The sequence below is a fragment of the Electrophorus electricus genome, chromosome 1, assembly GCF_013358815.1.
Source record: "Electrophorus electricus isolate fEleEle1 chromosome 1, fEleEle1.pri, whole genome shotgun sequence".
Taxonomy (NCBI): domain Eukaryota; kingdom Metazoa; phylum Chordata; class Actinopteri; order Gymnotiformes; family Gymnotidae; genus Electrophorus; species Electrophorus electricus.
Genome location: NC_049535.1, coordinates 10,796,799 through 10,817,091, shown reverse-complemented (window position 1 = coordinate 10,817,091; position 20,293 = coordinate 10,796,799). Strand labels below are relative to the sequence as shown.

The following is a 20,293-nucleotide window of genomic DNA, read 5'->3' as shown; positions in this document are numbered from 1 at the left end:
GTTTGCAGAAACCTTCAACATGTAGGGAGACTCTCATTACTGTGTGTGTGTGTGTGTGTGTGTGTGTGTGTGTGTGTGTGGGGTAGGTGGGTATGTGAGTGTGTGTGTGGGTGGGTGTGAATGTGTGTGTGGGTGTGAGTGTGTGTGTGTGGGGGGGGTGAGTATGTAAGTGTGTGTGTGTGGGGGGGGTATGTGAGGGCGTGTGTGTGTGTGAGTGTGTGTGTGTGTGTGTGTGTGTGAGTGTGTGTGTGTGGGTATGTGAGGGTGTGTGTGTGTGTGTGTGTGTGTGAGTGTGTGCGTGTGAGTGTGTGTGTGTGTGTACGTGTGAGTGTGTGTGTGAGTGTGTGTGTGTGTGGGTGGGTATGTAAGTGTGTGTGTGTGTGGGGGGTATGTGAGGGCGTGTGTGTGTGTGTGTGAGTGTTTGTGTGTGTGTGTGTGAGTGTGTGTGTGTGGGTATGTGAGGGTGTGTGTGAGTGTGTGCGTGTGAGTGTGTGTGTGTACGTGTGAATGTGTGTGTGAGTATGTGTGTGCGTGTGTGTGTGTCATTACTGTGCTCCTTTGAGGTACCTGGCAGAACAACTGTTTAAAATGCTGAGATACGTCTGATCAGAGAAAAGAGCACAACTCTCCAAGCTTCACGTGCATTGTTTCTGCTTCATTTTCAGCTGACAGAATCACTTACTCATGGAAATGAACTTGCAGAAGCAAATTGATTTCACACTTTATTTGTTCTAGATTTGGAATATAGTTACAAACGTGGTTTTGCCTTGTAACATTCAGGTTCCTTGTGCTGAGGAGCTGAAGTGACAGTCTAGATTTCTGAGATGGATCTGTCCAGGCTTACGGATGAGGAGGTCAAGCACGTGTGGGAGGTCATCCAGAGAGACCTCGAGCTGAGGAAGAAGGAGCAGGACAGACTTGGGTGAGCCTGACAGACCACAGACCCCACCCTAACACGGACACACCAACTCGTTAAACCACAGACCCCACCCTAACACGGACACACCAACTCGTTAAACCACAGACCCCACCCTAACACAGACACACCAACTCGTTAAACCACAGACCCCACCCTAACACGGACACACCAACACGTTAAACCACAGACCCCACCCTAACACGGACACACCAACTCGTAAAACCACAGACCCCACCCTAACACGGACACACCAACTCGTTAAACCACAGACCCCACCCTAACACGGACACACCAACACGTTAAACCACAGACCCCACCCTAACACGGACACACCAACACGTTAAACCACAGACCCCACCCTAACACGGACACACCAACTCGTTAAACCACAGACCCCACCCTAACACGGACACACCAACACGTTAAACCACAGACCCCACCCTAACACGGACACACCAACACGTGTTAAACCACAGACCCCACCCTGACACAGACACACCAACACCTGTTAGACCACAGACCCCACCCTGACACAGACACACCAACACCTGTTAGACCACAGACTCTACCCTGACACGGACACACCAACACCTGTTAAAAACACAAGTACACCCATCTGCCCCTAATGTGAATGCTTTCAGGCATCTTAACTATACTGGACACATGATTGTGCACTGATGCCAGAATTAGCCACTGTGGCCTGTGTGGAGCAGGGCAGTACATCTGTGGGGGGGGTGGGGGGTAACGTGACTACTCCTGCCTTGTGCTCTCTATAGAATGTGTCAGCAGCAGTAGGGCAGTGGAATGTGAGGGTGACAGAGCTCCTGCACAGAAACAGTTCCTGCTCTGATCATCATGGCGAGGTCACAAGGCTGGACTGCCCCAGGGCTCTGCCTGGGAAAACACACTTCTTTGTGAACTCTTTTCTCCGCTTACACAAAGAGTTCGGTGTCTGGCTCTTGGTTTTTGTTGGCTTGTGTCTGATAAAGATGCCAGTGATAAGTGAACCAGATTTTCCACTGTCAACTTTTGTCATGTCTGGTGCCATAGAGAGACATAGCCATCAGGTTTTATGGAATGCTGTAAGGTTACTTTTTTTATATGTTAATAGTGGTGAGCTGGGATTGAGGGAAGAGCTTTCTGAAATATCTTTAGCCTTAACGCAGGCTACACACAGAGCCCGTGTTATAACAGTCTATAACAGTCTCATTCTGAACCAGTGATATCATTCCATCACTCTTTCTTCTCTTTCCACTCTGCTCTTCTGAATTCCGGTTATGCTGTGTTTTGCCGGTTGTGGTGGGTCCGGGTTCCGGGTCGTGCAGGGAGCTGCAGACCAGGATCGAGAAGGACGATGCCAAGCGCAAGCTGCTGGGCTCGTGGCCCTCGCTGTCTGAGTCCCACTGCCTCCACTGCCTCCAGCCTTTCCGGTTCCTGGTCAACAGGAAACGGCAGTGTCAGGACTGCCAGCTGTACGCGTGCGGGACGTGCAGCCGCTACAGCGGGAAGGAGCGCGGCTGGGTGTGTGAGCCCTGCCGAGCCGCCCGGTGAGAGAGCGCAAGCGTCACGGGACTGAGGGCGCACGCACGAGCAAAGTCTGCTCATCTTGACAACAGTGACCTCAAACTCTGTCTCTTTGTCTGCACAGGGTCCTGAAGATCGGAACGTTGACCTGGTACCATGACAACGTGCACTCTCGTTTCAAGCGCTTTGGCGGTGCTAAAGTGTTGAGGTCGCTGCGCAAGAGGTTGAGTGATGCGGGTGGGTTCCGAAAATAGTACTCCGATGGCCTTTGATGTGTCTGAACAACCTCACGTGTTATCACAGCGCACGTTATCAAAGTTTTCCACAGACGCAGCGGTTGTGCTTGGTTTGCTGACTCATACACATATCTTACGGCACACGTCACCATAAATTCAGTGGCCACTAAAAGTCAAAGGAGTCTCGCTGTGCACCTCAGTGTTGCGTGTCAGATGAAGGGTTAGCCTGACCGCATTCGCTGGTCATTAGGTCAGCGTGTTGCTGTGTGTGGTGTCTGTGGTGTAGAGGACCTAGTGGGTCACGTGGTGTTCTGGGTCTGATCAGAGGTCTGTGGAGGTTGTTTATGAGCTCTGGGCTGAGATCAGACATGTTATATGCTGAAATGGTAAGCATAGTTTCAGTGGTTGGCAGGGTACTTATGCTGGCCACAGCTAAAGGGCAATATCTGTTTGTTTGTTTGTCAGGTTTCGTCTACTCTTTAAGCCTTGTAACCATAATACAAATGTCTGATCATCTTTACTCAGATCTGTAGTGAGTGGACATGACTATTCTAATACCACCTTTCACTTGTTCAATTGTCCTGGAAGCAGCTCACATTTGCACGGACATAATAACAAGTCAATTACATACACAGCAACAGTGAATAAATGGATAGTCCAGACGTAGACTCTTCACCATGTTCTGCCACATGTACCGTGCACCCAGTGTACTGTGGCTACAGACTGAACGTCATGTGAGGATTTAACAGTATATCCAGAACACAGAGACTTTAGCACACAGAAGATCAATGGTAATTACACATTGGATAAGGTGACAGATATCGTGTGAGATTCAGTACTAATATTAATCTGACTTCACAGTGTTATACCAGGTGTCGTGGAAGTCTAGAGCTGATCAGTGAAGAAACTGTCGCTATGTCATGTTGCTATGGGGGTCCCACCTGCAGGTGTTGTTTTTCAAAGTCACGAGATTAATGTTCACACCATTCCTCTTTCTTTGTCCAGGTCGCCGTGACAACGACACGTCTGCAGTGAGTTGGCAAGTAGATTGCAGTGAGTTGGCGAGTAGATTGATTGACGATGCATACCTATGAGCAGTTGTCTATGACACAAGGCGCACAGTCCCAGTGTCTTAGCGAGAACACCCTGAGCTGGGTGCACGGGTAACTGGGTGACCTTTTTTTTAGATGGACACAGTGGCCATGACGATGAAGACATGGATACAGTGGAGACCCAGCGCTATATGCAGGCAAATATGCAGGCGTTAGAGGAATACGTTAAAAAAAGACACTTTCCCAGAATTCAGAGTACAGTGGCTTTAGAATGTTTTTGGCAAATGTTCATTTTTAGCACTACAGGCATTATAATACTCATACACTGAAATTATGGCCTGTGGATGTATGTGGATTTTTATAGGCCATGTCTAAAACCATGTATCTGACAAAAAGATTTTAAAGTACTCTGAATAAAATAAAATGTGTTTTTTACGGGTTTAACAATGAGGTATTCTTGGCCTGGTGGACCCAGTCTTAAATGCTAACGTTGTCCGTTCTTTTGGCGTCCGGAGGTGAGGAAGACGAGGCGTTTGCTGTCTGTCCACCCCTTGGATCTGGACATGGACAACTACAGTAGCCATTCCCGCCGACATTCTGTACAGGCAAGAGTAATCAATGCTGGCTTAGCGCCATGGGCCTCACGCCCAGATCCGGTACACTGATCTGTTGCTTTCCCCTTAGCACTCCCAGGACGCGCGGGGGCGGCCGCGGGGTGACACGGAGTGTCGTGCTGACGCCTGTCATCATCATCATCATCATCATCACCTCATGAATCGTAGAAGGAGTCTGGACCCGTTGTCAATGCCAGGTTAACTATGGCATCACACACACACACACATACGCACACACACACACACACACGAGTTGTAAGCTGTTTTCACTCCCCATGTGCAGACGATGCTATGCACTTTGAGCACAGAATGGTGCGTGCTCGCTCACTGTCCAAAATCAACGCCGTGCCCCAACGCAGCGCGGTGTCCCTGTACATGGACACCTCTGAGGACGAGGACGGACTCCGTGGTCCCATCTACCAGCCCCACCCCCCGCGCCGTAGCCACGCCCAGGAGAACGTCAGTCTGAGTGCACCTCTGGGATGTGAGAACCGCCACCCACAGCACCACCAGGTGGGGAAAAAAGAACCGTCACACTGAGCCAGGTTGCTAGGAAACATGATGATGTTCATGGAACGCACTGGGAGAAACTGGATTGGTTTGGATCTGTTTGTTACCTCTCTCTGTCTGTCTCCACCACCTGACCCCTGACACCTGGTGTCTCAAAGCAGATTAATGAACTGAGCAAGAGAATGTCTGCCATTGAGACTCTGCTGAACCACTTGGAGGAGAAGATGATGAACCCTCCTGATCAGGTATGAACGCAGGCACACGGCCCCAAGTCACCAGGCTAACCCAAAGGTATCAGAGAGCAGGCAGTGAGGATGTGTGTGTGTGTGTGTGTGTCAGCTGTCAGCAGGCCAGCTGGAGGAGGAGAACCTAAAGAAGAAGCTGGATGAGCTGATGAGTGACAGGGCGTTGTCCTCCGATGAGGAGCATCCCAGAAGGCCCGCCCCCTCCAGGGGTCCTGGGGTGAGGGGCAGAACCATCAGGGAACAGGACCCGTCAGCTCCAATGGCACAGAAAGCTGCTATGAGCTCTTCCAGTGATGATGAGATACCCACTGAGGCACAGAAGGTAAGAACACACACACACACACACACACGATAAACACAAGGGATAAAGATGTTTACCCAAGGAATGGTGTTCATTTACTTAATAATTTTGCTCTGATAACATATGTGGTTATGTAATTATTTTCATTATCAGCGTAAACAGTTCACAGATAAACTCAATCTGTTCCGGCCTTTTCATCCAGACCAATGCTTGAGTTTTTGGTAGAAGCTGCAACTTGATATTCCTGGATGAGTTTAACTTTTAATTAAGTACACCTTTATTATCAAATTATAAGCCATTGCTCATTTTAACAGCTCACACCTACATTATCACAGTTTTTTACAATTGATCCACTTTATCAAAACACTTAACACATTCACCATAACAATAGATTATGTGAACTAAACTGTCTGTACTTGTGCAGTGCTTTGATACATAAGACATTCAATCCAAAACTTGCAACAAAACTACAGAATGGAACCAAAACAAAACAAGACAGGGAAACCGTGGAACACAGACGACAGGAGGGACCAATTGTGACTCAGACATCAAAATGGTTTCATTTCACTGTAAAACCCAAAATAATTTTGATCACTGTGGAGGGAAATATGTTGCATTTTGACAAACAAATGAAAATATACACTTGAAATATGTAAGACAGATTATTCAGATTTTAGCAGAAAGTTTCCCCAGTTTATTCAGTTTTTTTTTTTTGTTTGTTTGCAGCTTTGTTTCCATCCATACAAAAGTGGTCAAACTTGTAATGCAATGTGCAAGTATATTGGGGAAATATAGATGTAGATGTGTGAAGAGATTTTCCACTATTACTGCAGTATGTGTACTGCTGAACCCTGGGCTGTCATCTCCGCTACGGGGGGGGTAAGGGGGGGTTGGTTGTGATGTTGATAAAAATATGTGGGCAGGATGGACAGACAGACGTAGACGTCTGATACTGACCGGCAGACAAATATGTGTGAATTAGTATATATAGTGGAAATATTGATTTGGTATTAGAGTATTTGTTATTGATTGTGCATAATTTTCTGATCAACAGTGTATTGCACTGTGAGAACAATTGTCCAAATACAGTAAGCCCACTGAAGAATACTGTTATTGTTGTACATTATACAGTAAATATTGTTAATCTGGGTTTCCTATACATTAAAACATTAATTCATTTTCAGTTTAGTGTAAATTTAACAGCCATGTAATCTATTGTGAGAGGTAAGCCAACAGGTTTCTTTAGCTGGCTTAAAATATTTGTGGATGCAAAAATAGAGGACATGAAACATTTAATACATTTTGTAAATGTTACAAGTGGTTTGCGTTTTGAAGTAACACTAATTATACACACACCAGTTAGCATGAGAGTTAGGAAGACTTACGCACAAACCAGAATAGTCCCTGCAGTGCTCTGTTAGCAGGACTGCTCTGTTGGTAGGACTGCTCTGTTAGCAGCACTGCTCTGTTAGTAGTGCTGCTCTGTTAGCAGCACTGCTCTGTTAGTAGTGCTGCTCTGTTAGAAGCACTGCTCTGTTGGTAGGACTGCTCTGTTAGCAGCACTGCTCTGTTAGTAGTGCTGCTCTGTTAGAAGCACTGCTCTGTTGGTAGGACTACTCTGTTAGCAGCACTGCTCTGTTAGCAGTGCTGTTCTGTTAGCAGGGTTGCTCTCCTCAGCTAATTGCTGTTCCCTCTGCATGGCTTTCAGAGATCCACTGCTGCAGCACTTTGTGACATCACAATCAAGGTTCTAAGAACCCTCAATGCCGTTGAAAGTGTTCAAGCTGAGTTGGCCCCCCCAGACCCCCCTGACAGACCCCAGTTAGGGGCCACAGATGTAAAAAAAGCTTCTGAGGCTTACAGACAACTCGAGGAAAATGTAAGCCTGAAGATATCTTTGCAGATATGTTTGATCTAGCACACAGTCTTAAGGTCACGCACAAGGTCACACACAACTTGGGGCTTATAGTTAATGTTTGTCATGCATTTCATTACCGCTTGGCGAATGGCTGTGCTGCTCAAACGAATAAAACTAGATAAAAGGAACCTGCACATCTATGCTCTCTGGCCACCGAGTATCAGCACTGGTGCAGAATGCTCTCACGGTCTCTCCTGCTCCATTACAGCTGTACCTGACCGCAGGGAAATCCTTCAACATGGAGAGGAAGTTGAGGCTGCTTGAACAGAATGCTACTAAACATTACCTCCCCCTCACCGACTCCGAGCTGTCTGAGCTGGAGGAACAACTTTCCATAGCAGCTGCTAAGGTCCAGAGCACAGAGAGTGAGGTGAGAGATGATCACTAAAGTACGGAGAGTGAGGAGAGACCATCAGAGTGAATGCACATCTTTATCAAGCGCTTTTATCCAGAGTGAGCTGCGTATTTGATCAGTATGGTGGCGTGTGCGCGCCGGGGACTTAGACCCATGATATATATGGAAACACTTTGAATGTGTCTGGGTGATTACTTGTCATCTGGCATGTCTTCACTTCTTCTTGTGCTCTTGAATCAAGCCTAGTGCACTTTTCTTTTGGTAGGTTTCAGACATTGAGAATAAGATTGCTGCTCTCAGTGTGTCAGGACTCTCAATGGACAAAGCCAAGAAAAAGGTGATGTGTTCACTTAATAGCACAGTAATACCAAAGCAGACGCATTATAACACAGTTACACACAAACAGATGCATTATAAAATATTAACACGCAAACAGATGGATTACAGCACATTAATACACAAACAGATGCATTATAACATATTAATACACAAACATATGCATTATAAAACAGCAGCACCCAAACAGATGCATTATAAAACGGTAACACACAAACAGATGCATTATAACACAGCAATACACAAACAGATGCATTATAACAGTAATACACAAACAGATGCGTTATAACACAGTAATACACAAACAGATGCATTATAACACAGTAATACACAAACATTATGCCTTATAAGTGATTACCAGATTTGCAAATATATTCGTCAGAATCACAATTAAATTTCTTATGCCAATGAGTCTGATTTTGATGGTGAGTCATATTTGCCTCTCTGAGCCTTTCATGTGCATTTCCGAGACTTTTGTGCCATTGTTTTAAAAGGTGTTTTCTGGATTTGCAGGCATCAAGCATACAACAAAGAAGAAAAATGACACAGGACATCAGCATAAACAGAGTTCCCTTCTGATCACCAGAATGATGTCACTAAGCCAGCATACTTCCTCTGTGTGAGCCGATGAACATTCTACAACTGCACGTGTATGAACCTATTGACGCAGTCGCTGGGAATGAGCACCAGATGAGACTTGGTCAAAGCTGCCGATGGAATAGCAGGTGTATATGTTTCCATAAGGGTGAAAATGATACTGTAGGCTGTGATACAAATAGTTCAGTAAGATAACTCCATGGATGATAAAAACCGTATGTACTTCACTGCAAAATACTTTAAGCCCAGTTACTGTAAGTGTAGCCAACACTGGGTAACGCTTACGTAAACTCGGACCACACATCTGACATTGGAAGGGATTAGTGGCCATTTATGTTTGGAACAGAATTCATGGGACACACTGTGTGTGTGTCTGTTGTGTGCCCAGAGCAGCACTTATGTAGAGGTGCATGTGACTTTAACTGTACTGCTGCTCTATGTCTTGGTTGTTGCTCTTCTTCACATCGATGAGAAGAAGTAGAGTAGTCTCCAGTGAGATGTAGAGTAGTCCAGTGAGATTTAGCAGGAAATAATCCAGTGAGTATAGTAGTCCAGTGAGATGTAGAGTAGTCCAGTGAGACATAGAGTAGTCCAGTGAGACGCTCCTCCTTCTCATGGTTTTGCCAAGCAAAAATTTAGAATAAGCCAGTGAGTATCGTATCCCAGTGAGACGTATAGTAGTTCAGTGAGACATAGAGTAGTCCAGTGAGATTTAGCAGGAAATAATCCAATGATTATAGTAGTCCAGTGAGACGTAAAGACGCCCAGTGAGACGTATAGTAGTCCAGTGAGACGTGGAGTAGTCCAGTGAGACGTAGAGTAATGCAGTGAGATTTAGCAGGAAATAATCCAGTGAGTATAGTAGTCCAGTGAGACGTAGAGTAGTCCAGTGAGACGTAGAGTATTCCAGTGAGTAGTCCAGTGAGACGTAGAGTAGTCCAGTGAGACGCTCCTCCTTCTCATGGTTTTGCCAAGCATTTCCTGCTATGTGTGAAAATATTCACCCCATGTCTTAAAAAGATGTCCCAGTTCTCAGTCATCTTCTCTGTCTCTGCCACTCACATAGCCTGTCAGTAATTTATTCCTCCTCTTCCAAGCAAATATGAAACATTGTAAACAGACTGCAGTCTAGGCATTTGTCTCTCATCCTTTCAGGACATAACACCAATTCAGCTTCGCTGAGAGTGCTGTCAGTAACAGTCTGTTAGTGGTCTGATGCATCATGACTAAGTGCTCTAGGTAAGTGTGTCCCGTAGACGTAGTGTGTGATAGTGTAACCCTGTTAACACCAACTGCTCAACAAAAACTTTAGAAAGTCATTACAAAATGAAGAATCAGAAAACAAATCTCTTTAATGTTTAATATATTTACATACATATTTCATCAGTAGCAGAAGTGCACATTACTAATTCACATCATCTTAAGATGCTGACAATTTTAGGGTGATGTGCTTCATGTCCATATGTATGTGTGCTTTGAAAACGCAATTATTAAATTCTTAACGTGTTGGTCAGTTTTGTCTTTGCATTGTTGGAGGCTTGTGCATGTGTAGGGGTAACTGCCTTCTCAGTTAACTGCTGCCCCCTGGAGGACATTCAGAATTCCACCAGACTTCCGTCTCTGAACATTTAATTCATTGCACAGGACACCAAACAGGACTGTGTCTATTTACGGCTGTTTACTGCTGTTTTAAAATTACTGGGTGAGAGATTGATGCATTTAAGTGTACTTTTGTTCAACATTTAATGCTACATTATAAATATATACAGTGAAATATAAGGTAGCTAGTAAATGGTTTTTCATACAACACAGTAGGAACCATTTATTATGCTGTAGTTACCCGTCAAAGACTCACGAGGGAGGCAATGGACCACTTATACCGACGAGGTCGCAATATTTTCACTGGTCAGACCCGAATCTTTGACCTGATGGACGGACCGATGAATAAGTAAATAAGTAAATACCTAAATAAATCAATTCGTAATTTGTAGATAGATAGATAGATAGATAGATAGATAGATAGATAGATAGATAGATAGATAGATAGATAGATAGATAGATAGATAGATAGATAGATAGATAGATAGATAGATAGATAGATAGATAGATAGATAGATGAGATTCGTTGACCTCATTAAATTGTATGCGACTTGTCAACCTCGTTAATGAGTTCGGAGGGCGGAAAGCGAAAGCTATTTAAAATCTCTTCTAAAATAAGAGTTATTTGAGAGCCCCGCCCACTCTCAGAGGCGTGTCCTGGAGCAGCAGCTGAAAAGCGATTGGCCTGGATCCCGGAAGGCGTCGCGCTCTGCGACTGCTGGCCCATTTTCACGGGCAGTTCGTCGTGCGCCGTTTGCTGGTGCGCGCTGATGCTGCAGCGAGCTCGAGGATCGACGGGGAAACAGCGCGAGGACACGTAGAAGGATGTTCCGTGCTGTGCCTCGGGACGTCAGCAGCCCATCATTACTGTGCCGGATTAGCGGTTCCTCATCTCGCCTTCCCCCCGTAATGTTCTGACACATCGGAGATTCATGTTTAGTAAGCAACAGGCTTGCGTTATTTTCACGCGCATCTGCCGCTATGAGGATTCAGGGAGAAGGTCCAGCACGCGAGGTCTTCCTGGGAAGATGGACACGTAGCCAGTGCGCACAATGTATCCGGACACTTCTTTAATAGCAGTAGATTTAACACTTAAGGTCTTTGTTTGCTGGTATATCATTTGTTTAGGCTTTGTTATTTTAAATAGCTCCGAAGAATCTAGCTGCTATTAAACATGGCAACTCAGGTCACGGGGAGGAAAAGAATTCCGAACAGGGAGAAACTAACGGCGGAGGAGGATGCTCTGAGCCAGATAGCGCGAGAGGTAAGTCTCAGGAGGATGCTCTGAGCCAGATAGCGCGAGAGGATAGTCTCCGGGTTGTATTGGAATGACGTGTCTGTGGTCTCGGCAGCGTCATGCTGGACATAATGTTTCAATGCTAGTGGAACAATATAATGCGCTCGTGATATTTAGACAAATACGAATCACTTGCAAAACCGACAGTATTTTTTGTTGGCCATGCATCCATGCATCCATCAGCAGCTTAAATTCCGCCCCAGTGTCGAAAGCAAACGGACAGAGTGATGTAGTCATGGCCCCAATTGTGCCTGTATTGAATGTAAGACTCGGAGAAGCGGTTATTGATGACAGGGGAACGTTATTAGTTGCATTCCGAGTAAAAGGGAACTGTTGTTAGTTTGACCTGCATGGCCACGTGAAGGGCGGGTGGTGGGTGGTGGGGGGGCAATTCGTTATTAAAGCCAAATGGATCTGACGATGAAGCGGGTTAACTGTGAGATGTTTGCAGTAGTAGAAGCACGCGTTCCCTCGCGCTGCACAGTCGTAAGTGCAGACAGGAATCTGCAGGGATGAGGCAGAGGACCCAGTGGGGCGCAGTGACGTCTTTAGCGAGAGATCAAATGGAAATTTGAGAGAGACCTGCTGACGTCAAATGACGTCCGCGTCATACCCGATCCGTCATGACTCGAATATCAAAGTTGTTACACGGTGGACTGACCTTTGATAAACCTTATGGTTTAGTAATCATTTTAAGTTTCTAAAGACGGTTTAGAAGATGTTTTGAGAGGTGGTAACTTCCACAGGAGCAGCTCTACAGTACTGGCCGTGCTCTGCTGCTCTGTCATTATTAATCTGGTTTATGGATTTCTGATTTGTGCGGACTACTGTGTTGCACTGCTTTGCCCTGAGAGCGTGCTGATATTGGCATCCTTACCTCTGACCCCCCCTGACCTGTGAGGTCTGGTGACCACATCTGTGAAGCATTTCCTCCAGAGAGAATGTGCACACACTTCACTTCGCTCCTTGTTTCCCTTCCGTGTTCCCTGGGTGACTCTCCCCTAACCTTAATAAGCGTAATTAGCTACTTAGGTCCCATTAAAATGCCCATGGAGGTGTTCTGGGGTATTGAAGAACTCTAGTTTTGTGGCCTTTTTTTGTGTTTCCTTAAACCTCGACTCATACTCCCGTGCTCAGAGTAAAGGGACTATTATGAATTCTAAACTCACTTTTCTCCTCACTCTCTTAAACTGATTTTTTTGGCTAAAACGGGTAATATTTTAAGCAAAGGGTAAACTTGGCTTTACCTGCTATGTGCCCTGCTATAAAAATACCCAAAAGAGTGCCAACACCGGCATGATCTCATCAGGCGGAGCTGGGCACTGAGGTACTTCCTGCCTCACCACATAGCCCACAATGCACTGGACTTTAGGACTTTCCTGCTGTCAGAACAGGGACCTGCCAGCTTTGACATTGAGGGGTCTGAGGTCAGCAGTTCCTCTGCTGTCACACACGGAGATGTCCAGGCTGTGTGAAACTTACGATGCGTGTTTTGTGGTATTTTTGTGTGACTGGAACACCAGACCTGGCATGACTGAGGCAGCTCCACATGTGCTGACCTGTGGATATATGATTCCTGAATGAGCGCTAGGAGACTCTAGCTCCCAGCAGACTAGCCCAGAGTCCTGCTCGCCTTGCTGAAACGTGACCAGTGTTATGTCCTCAGGTTGTTTATTTTGGTAGCATGCCTTAACTTTGGCTCAGCCTCATAGCGACAGGCGTGTGGATGTACCCGCAAGGCCGTTCCCACATCCTACATCCTTTCAGACCTTTCTTTAATTGAGCAATGTCTGAGAAAATCACAGATGCCTAACCCCTACAGGAGGCTGTTTGTTCCCTGGTGTTTTCGGTTCCTTTATTACCCTGACGATGTGGGCCACATCATTTTCATCTCAGCATCAAGACTTCTCAGTCTGCACACACACATGCAACTTGTTAGGAGTCCAGAAGCCACTAGGGAATTGTCTGCATCCTTTACAGTGACCTTCCATGCGCCCTCGCCAACGGTGCTTCTGTCCTGTACCTGACCACAGTGTGGTGGTCAGAAGGGCCCAGAAAAGGCCTGCAGCATAAACACGCTGCCCGTCTCGCTGCCGTGTTTATATCCGGCTTGGGTCGTTGGACTGTGCAGAGGAGGCCACCCCGTCCCCTGAGGACAAGATGGAGGGAAAAAAAAACAAAGTGCAGTGTCTGGAGTGAGTTTCAGAGCAATGGCTGTAGTTTATAACCCCCTTCAGCCAGATTTACTGCTCTGAACAGCGATGTGTTGTCTTCCTGTTTGTCCTCTTAGTGAAGCAAAAAGGCCTGCTCGGAAAAAAGAGAAAAGTTGTTTACGTGTGTCTAAACATGTTTGTCGTCAATGCATTGTTAATGGTGTGCCCTGGTGTTACTGGTGTGTCCTGGTGTTATTGGTGTGTTCTGGTATTAATGGTGTGTCCTGGTGTACTGGTGTGTCCTGGTGTTATTGTTGTGTTCTGGTATTAATGGTGTGTCCTGGTGTACTGGTGTGTTCTGGTTTTATTGGTGTGTTTTGGTATTAATGGTGTATCGTGGTATTAATGGTGTGCCCTGGTGTTACTGGTGTGTCCTGGTTTTATTGGTGTGTTTTGGTATTAATGGTGTATCGTGGTATTAATGGTGTTCCCTGGTGTTACTGAGGTGTTCTGGTATTACTGAGGTGTCCTGGTATTAATGGTGTGTCCTAGTATTAATGGTGTGCCCTGGTGTTACTGGTGTGTCCTGGGGTTATTGGTGTGTTCTGGTATTAATGGTGTGTCCTGGTGTTACCGAGGTGTCCTGGTGTTATTGGTGTGTTCTGGTATTAATGGTGTGCCCTGGTGTTACTGGTGTGTCCTGGTGTTACTGGTGTGTTCTGGTATTAATGGTGTGTCCTGGTGTTACTGAGGTGTCCTGGTGTTACTGATGTGTTCTGGTATTAGTGGTGTGTCTTGGTGTTACTGGTGTGTCCTGGTGTTATTGGTGTGTTCTGGTATAAAAGGTGTGCCCTGGTATTAATGGTGTGTCCTGGTGTTACTGGTGTGTTCTGGTATTAATGGGGTGTATGATTCCTCTAAGTGCTGCACATACAGGAGCTTTGAATTGACTAATGGACTGTCTGCCATTGTACATGTTAATAAATGGATGTTGAGAGTGAATGTTTGAGGCTACAGAAACAATTTCCTGCCCAGCTGTTTTAATAATTCAGACTGTATGTGAGGACTCATTGTGATGGTGTCTGTTCCTTGGAAATGGATGTTTTTAAGCTACTCTCTGTTAAAAGACATCGTCTGATGTAGGTCTGCACAATGTGTCCTTTATAATCATTATAGAAATATTAGCCTTTGATATTCTGATATTGCATGAGGCTGCCACTAAGATCTTTAATAAATCATGTTGTATCGTGTGCTGTGAGCATTCTGAAGAATCACAGATGTTCCAGATGAGAGTTCTGACCAATCATAGACATTGCAGATGAGAGTTCTGTGGGTGTTTTGATGAACTATATGACTCACATGATCAGATGCACATAAATAACTGTGTTCAAAATAATGGTTATTTGGCATTATTCATCATTAACTGTAACACATTTCACCAGTGTTTTAATATATTGCAAAGTGCATAACAATATATAACAATATAATTTGGTAAAATACAGTGATTTTTCCTTCATATCTTCCAGCACAAATTTATAACCACAATGATTGTGTCACATTTGTACTTGGAAATGAGTAGAAAAAGTCCTTGAAAACTGAAGGCAGTTACTGAGGAAATCTCAGAAGAGCTGCCTTTCATTATAAATGGGTATTAAAGGGCCTTCTGTGCCAATCGATTTCTTCCATTCTTTTCTGAGGAATGCAAAATGTGTCAAAAAGATTGTCCTTGGTAAGAGACCTTGTTGTACAGATTCAGTAGAGAGATGCAGCTGAACTAACATAAGCCTCAGGTTTGTGTTTGTTCTGTGTCTCTCTGTGATTGTCCTGTAAACGTGGAGTTATCTGGAGTGCTGGAAAGCGTGTGGGGCTACAAGTGGGATAACATGACCAGGAAGCATGGTAGGAGGTGTCCTGCAGACAAGACGTTCACGAGGTTCAGCAGGACGTTGGAAACCCCATCACTGCCATCCGTAAATCCTTGAGAAATGAACTTGATTAACTCCAGCTAAATATTAGTGTCATCTGCCTATCAAGAACGTGGCTCGATGGGACTGTTCGCGACACAGAACTTGCTCTTGATAGATTCAGTGATCCGCACGGAACTGGCAGGCATCTCAGACGTTGTGTGTGCACATGCAGGAAGCTTGGTGTAAATCCTCAAAGATTTGTGAGTGACACTCAGACCAAGCTATGCATCTAGAGAACTCGCTCAGCTGAGCTCAATGTGTGTTTACATTCCTCCATCTGAGAACGTCATTAGCGAAGCGGCAGGGGCGGTGTTTCAGCTATATTTGTCGTATGGCACTAGAGCTGACAGAACACTACTGCCAGAACCTCTGCCCACAGACCATACAGCAGAGGGCAGTGATGAAGGTACTGGATTAGTAACCAGAAGGTTGCCAGTTCAAGTCCCACCACTGCCAAGTTACCACTGTTGGGTCTGCAAGTGAGACCCTTAACCCTCAAGTTGTAAGTTGCTTTGGATAAAAGTGTCAGCTAAATGCTAAATAATAGTTATAATAGCATAGGCACAGCTGACCACAACCAAACCTGCAGTATTTCAAAGAGAGTACTTACAAAGTGTGTTAAACAGGAATAAGGATATTGTGGAAACCCTGTTGACTTGCTACAAATGCTAACATCTGGAAACAGAGTGTCCTGACCAGGATAATAATAAGGAAGGAGGCTAAACATATGCAAGCACAATTAGAGATGCTCTTTCAGGTCAGCAAAGCCAAGGATGCTTGGGAAGACATTAAAATCACGGCAACCATCATCCTTCTCCTTCCTGAACTCAGAGGAAGGCATTGAGTTTGCAGAGGAACTGAACAGTTTTTACTGCAGACCTAAGCAGTGTAGTTTCATAGTGGGGCGAGAAGAGCTTACCTCTCCTCTGCTTTCAGAGGCATCACTCAGCCCGAGTGTTTTTGTCCTGCAGAGGTGAAGAGAGTCTTCAGGAGAGGGAAACCCACCAGGTCCAGACAGCACCAGTGGACATCTGAAGCTCTACACATCTGTCTGAAGTATTCTGTCACCTCCTCAACCCAGAACAGACCACACCAGCTTTATAGAAATCTGCTGTTATGTGCTCAATCTCTAAGAAGAGCAACCTGTAATAAAGATGATTGGCCTGTGGCTCCAACCGTGCTAGTCTCACTGGGTTTGTTTCCACTCTACAAAGGACTCAGATGACACTGTTATCATGGACACCACCAACTCTGACAGCTGTATTGAACAGGAAATCAATAGATGTACAAACAGCCATCTGGACCTGAATTCCAGCAGAAGAAAGAAAATGTTGGTTGATTTCAGACAGCACCAGCACATGTTCCAAACCCTGGGAAGAAAAGGACAGAGAACTCAAAGAGGTGGAGGACACAAGGACTTGGAAACAACCACCGACGACACCCTCACAGTCAAGAAAACTTTGAAGTTCTCCAGGCACTAACAGAGGCTGTTCTTCCTCAGAAAGATGAGAAGACCTCAGCTTCAGCCGTAAATGCTCCAAAGATTCTATAAGTGCTTTAACCAGTCCACACTGACCTGTAACGTCAGGGCATACACAACACCTCCCTACAACCACACACACACACACGCATAACATGAATCCACACTGACCTGTAATGTCAGGGCACACACAACATCAACCTACACACACACACACACACACACACAACGCCACCCTACAAACACACACACACACACACAACACCAACCTACAACTACAACATACACAATAGCAACCTATAACAACATACACAACACCAACCTACAACCACAACATACACAACATCAATCTACAAGCACAACATACACAACACCAACCTACAACCACAGCATATGATGATCTTGTATCTGCTAAATGCTGTTTTTCAGTCATGTTCAGTCCAAGCTCATGTTTTCCTGGAGCTTCAGCTATGGCACTCTGATAAGCGCTGGGTATTGCTCTAGGTCTTGGACAGATTATCCCAGCTTCTGGCTTGTCAGGTTGGGAATTCCATTAAGGATCAGGTGGGATGGTTAAAAATTCCATTAAGGATCAGATAGGATGATGAGAAAATTCCATTACTGATCTGGTGAGATGGTGAGAAAACTGTTGTAGTGCAAAATGTTGTTCTCTGATGATCCCAGACAATCTTGATTTGGAGCACAACTGTTACACGTTGCCACTTAGAAGCCGAACTTGCATCATGCCATGTTTTATATTTAACTTCCCAGCCTGAGTGGAACCTGTGAGGGGTTTGTGTCCAACTCCTCCCACAGTTGTGGTCGCCTCATTTTCTGTCTTGTGACTCCCATAGCAGGAAGAAGTGAATTGTGAGGGATGTGTGTTTGAATGCAGGGCCTTGTGTGAGATGTTCTTTTGCACATGCCAAGGCTTGCAGAGAGGAGGTGTTGTTTTGGCTGGCACATGAGACCAGAACAGGCTCTGTAGGGGAGGGGGATGAGAGAGACCTTATAACTTAACACAGCTGTCAAAGAGAGAAAGACTTAGCCCTGCCCCAACGTGCCACTGGAACAGCAGCGGATTGGCCAGTATTGTCCAAAACACCATCCTCTCCTGAGCCTCCAGACAGCATCAACTTCCTGTCCTAATGGCTGGAGCAGGTGGCCGGACACCCCAGCCGTTACGTCTTTGGTCACATGACATGGTGTGAGTGTGTTCCCCTGGTCACATGATGGGCTCTGACTGTGTTTCTCTGAACTCCTTTAGAGTGAGATGGGGTGTTTTTTATGTGCAGTTCTGTCCTTGTCATGTAGTAATGGCTGGATTATTATTTTTTTTGGTTTGTTACTGGATCATTGTGTGTGTGTGTTTGTGTGTGTGATTTAAGTTGCTGGTGAGGTTGAGGTGGCGAGCAGGGAAATGATGTGTTATGCAGGTTCACTGTCTTCTAAGAGCAGATTAGTCTGCTGCTCCAGTGAGGGGGAGGGCAGTGTGTGTGTGTGTGTGTGTGTGTGTGTGTGTGTGCGTGTGTGTGTGTGTGTGTGTGTGTGTGCGTGTGTATGTGCATGTGTGTCCATGCAGGTGTGCGCATGCGCGTGTGTCCGTGCATGTGTGTGTGTGTGTGTGTGTGTGTGTGTGTGTGTGTGTGTGTGTGTGTGTATGCATGCACACACATATCCTCCCCATGGACTTCTAAGCTTCTCCACTCCCCACCTTGCAAACAGCTAACCCATGTACGAGGCCATGATGGTGAGGACAGTCAAATCAATTAACAGTCAAAGCTGTTTGTGCCATTTTACAAACTGCTGTCAGTGGTACTGCAGTGCTGACTCACTCTTCTCTTACCAGCCAGTGCACACACACACACACCCTCAGATTTAACACTGAGATTCAGGACAGCGTTTAGCCTGTGTGTACTTGGCCAAGTTCCTTTAAAAGTGGCCGTTAAGTGTTTCACAGTCCTAATGTCTTAACTGTGTCTTAATCGGGTCATAACGTCCTATACGCGGCTTCTGACTGGAGACCCATTGTTTGCTTTGGGCCCGGAGTGCGGTCCCAGTGTGAGCTCACATTTTCCACAGCCGGCCGGAGCTTGGAGCAGCTGCGCACGCTTGCTTAACGTTCCCGTTTCTCCGTGGAGGAAGAAATGCCAGGCTTACAAAGTGTTTCCATGCTGGAGCCCAGTAGCCCAGTTCTAAAAGGGCCCTAACTGGGAGGAGTGTATTTTAAATCATGACGGATGCCTGAGAAGAACAAAATGGATCATGCAGGTGTTTCAAACGCTGTTTCAGAGCCTCACAGTGTTCTGTGGCTGATACATACCAGAGCTGGTTGTTTGTTTACAAAGATCTCCCTTCATCTTAAAGCCCAGACATCTGATAAATGAGGAATGGTAGAAAGACTGACAGATGTATACAGGACCATCCAAGCTGACACCGTTCTCTGAAAATGAAAGAAATAGTGCTTCCTGTTTGCCCAGTCATGTTAAGGAAAACACAAGACCGGATCTGGAAAGCGACATACCTCATATGTGGAGAACTAGCAGCTTACATAAACTTCACATAATTATGGAATGTGTTTGTTGAACTCCCAGCGATGACGTGCTTGGCTCATGGCACCTCGACCGTCGCCAAGCTGAAGTCAGCTCCCGGGGACGCTCCTGCAGGTTGCCGAGGGAGACCCCAGGAGCTGTGTGCAGACGTCTGCCAACACGTGGAAAAACACCAGGCTGGCCTGGGCGCAAAACCCTCTGATCCTTCCAGAAACTCGGCACATCTCTCTGGAGAGCCGGCCTGCTTCTGGGTCTTTAAGACCACCTACGAGGCAACACTAAAGTCTAAAATATAGCAGTCCCAAGCAGCCAGGGAAGAAAACGCAGGTGTAAGATCTCTCTCTCTTTCCCTCTTCCCGCCATCGACCCAAGTTTTACAAGGTATAACTGAATAAGTGCCGTAGCTGCATCGTAGACCAGAGGAGTGATCTGTGTGTGACAGCAGTGATCAGCTGTAGCATCTGTTTCTACTTATTTACATATAACAATGTCCACATAATGTCACTCGTGATGGTGCGTGTTAAACCTACATTTTTGAGAGCCTTAGCCATCTGGTAGGTTTCTGGATTATAGAGAATAAACAGTAGCTGTAATACAAGCTGAACACACACATGCACGCACACACACTTCCCATGTTT

General features: G+C 45.7%; 2 protein-coding genes across 7 annotated transcripts in view; both read left to right on the top strand.

Annotated features, from left to right (window-relative positions):
- Window positions 1–824: 824 nt before the first annotated feature.
- Window positions 825–10,668, top strand: mlpha (melanophilin a). The gene is made up of 14 exons (XM_035533782.1): window positions 825–922; window positions 2,245–2,466; window positions 2,568–2,680; window positions 3,685–3,714; window positions 3,867–3,928; window positions 4,247–4,336; window positions 4,416–4,542; window positions 4,629–4,821; window positions 5,013–5,100; window positions 5,195–5,422; window positions 7,110–7,280; window positions 7,528–7,689; window positions 7,940–8,011; window positions 8,524–10,668. Exons 1-14 carry the CDS (start codon window positions 825–827, stop codon window positions 8,587–8,589), a joined length of 1,722 nt encoding a protein of 573 aa, XP_035389675.1. The 3' UTR covers window positions 8,590–10,668.
- Window positions 10,669–10,707: 39 nt separating this feature from the next.
- Window positions 10,708–20,293, top strand: part of lrrfip1b (leucine rich repeat (in FLII) interacting protein 1b) — a 32,090-nt gene continuing 22,504 nt past the window's right edge. For 3 of the 6 annotated variants that reach the window (XM_027004638.2, XM_027004637.2, XM_027004636.2), the window contains exon 1: window positions 10,857–11,470. In XM_027004638.2, the coding sequence (XP_026860439.2) occupies window positions 11,381–11,470 (90 nt within the window). In that variant the 5' untranslated portion in view covers window positions 10,857–11,380. Of the gene's footprint in view, window positions 11,471–20,293 lie in introns of all 6 variants that reach the window. The other 3 variants (XM_027004640.2, XM_035533683.1, XM_027004642.2) reach the window with 3 other exon arrangements.

What these genes read in the sequence shown, in the direction of transcription:
- mlpha (XM_035533782.1), top strand. Translation starts at nt 825, where the DNA reads ATGGATCTGTCCAGGCTTACGGATGAGGAGGTCAAGCACGTGTGGGAG. An exon ending in GGACCCGTTGTCAATGCCAG is followed by an intron (nt 4,543 to 4,628) that starts GTTAACTATGGC and finishes CCCCATGTGCAG; the next exon opens with ACGATGCTATGCACTTTGAG. An exon ending in AACGTCAGTCTGAGTGCACC is followed by an intron (nt 4,822 to 5,012) that starts TCTGGGATGTGA and finishes TGGTGTCTCAAA; the next exon opens with GCAGATTAATGAACTGAGCA.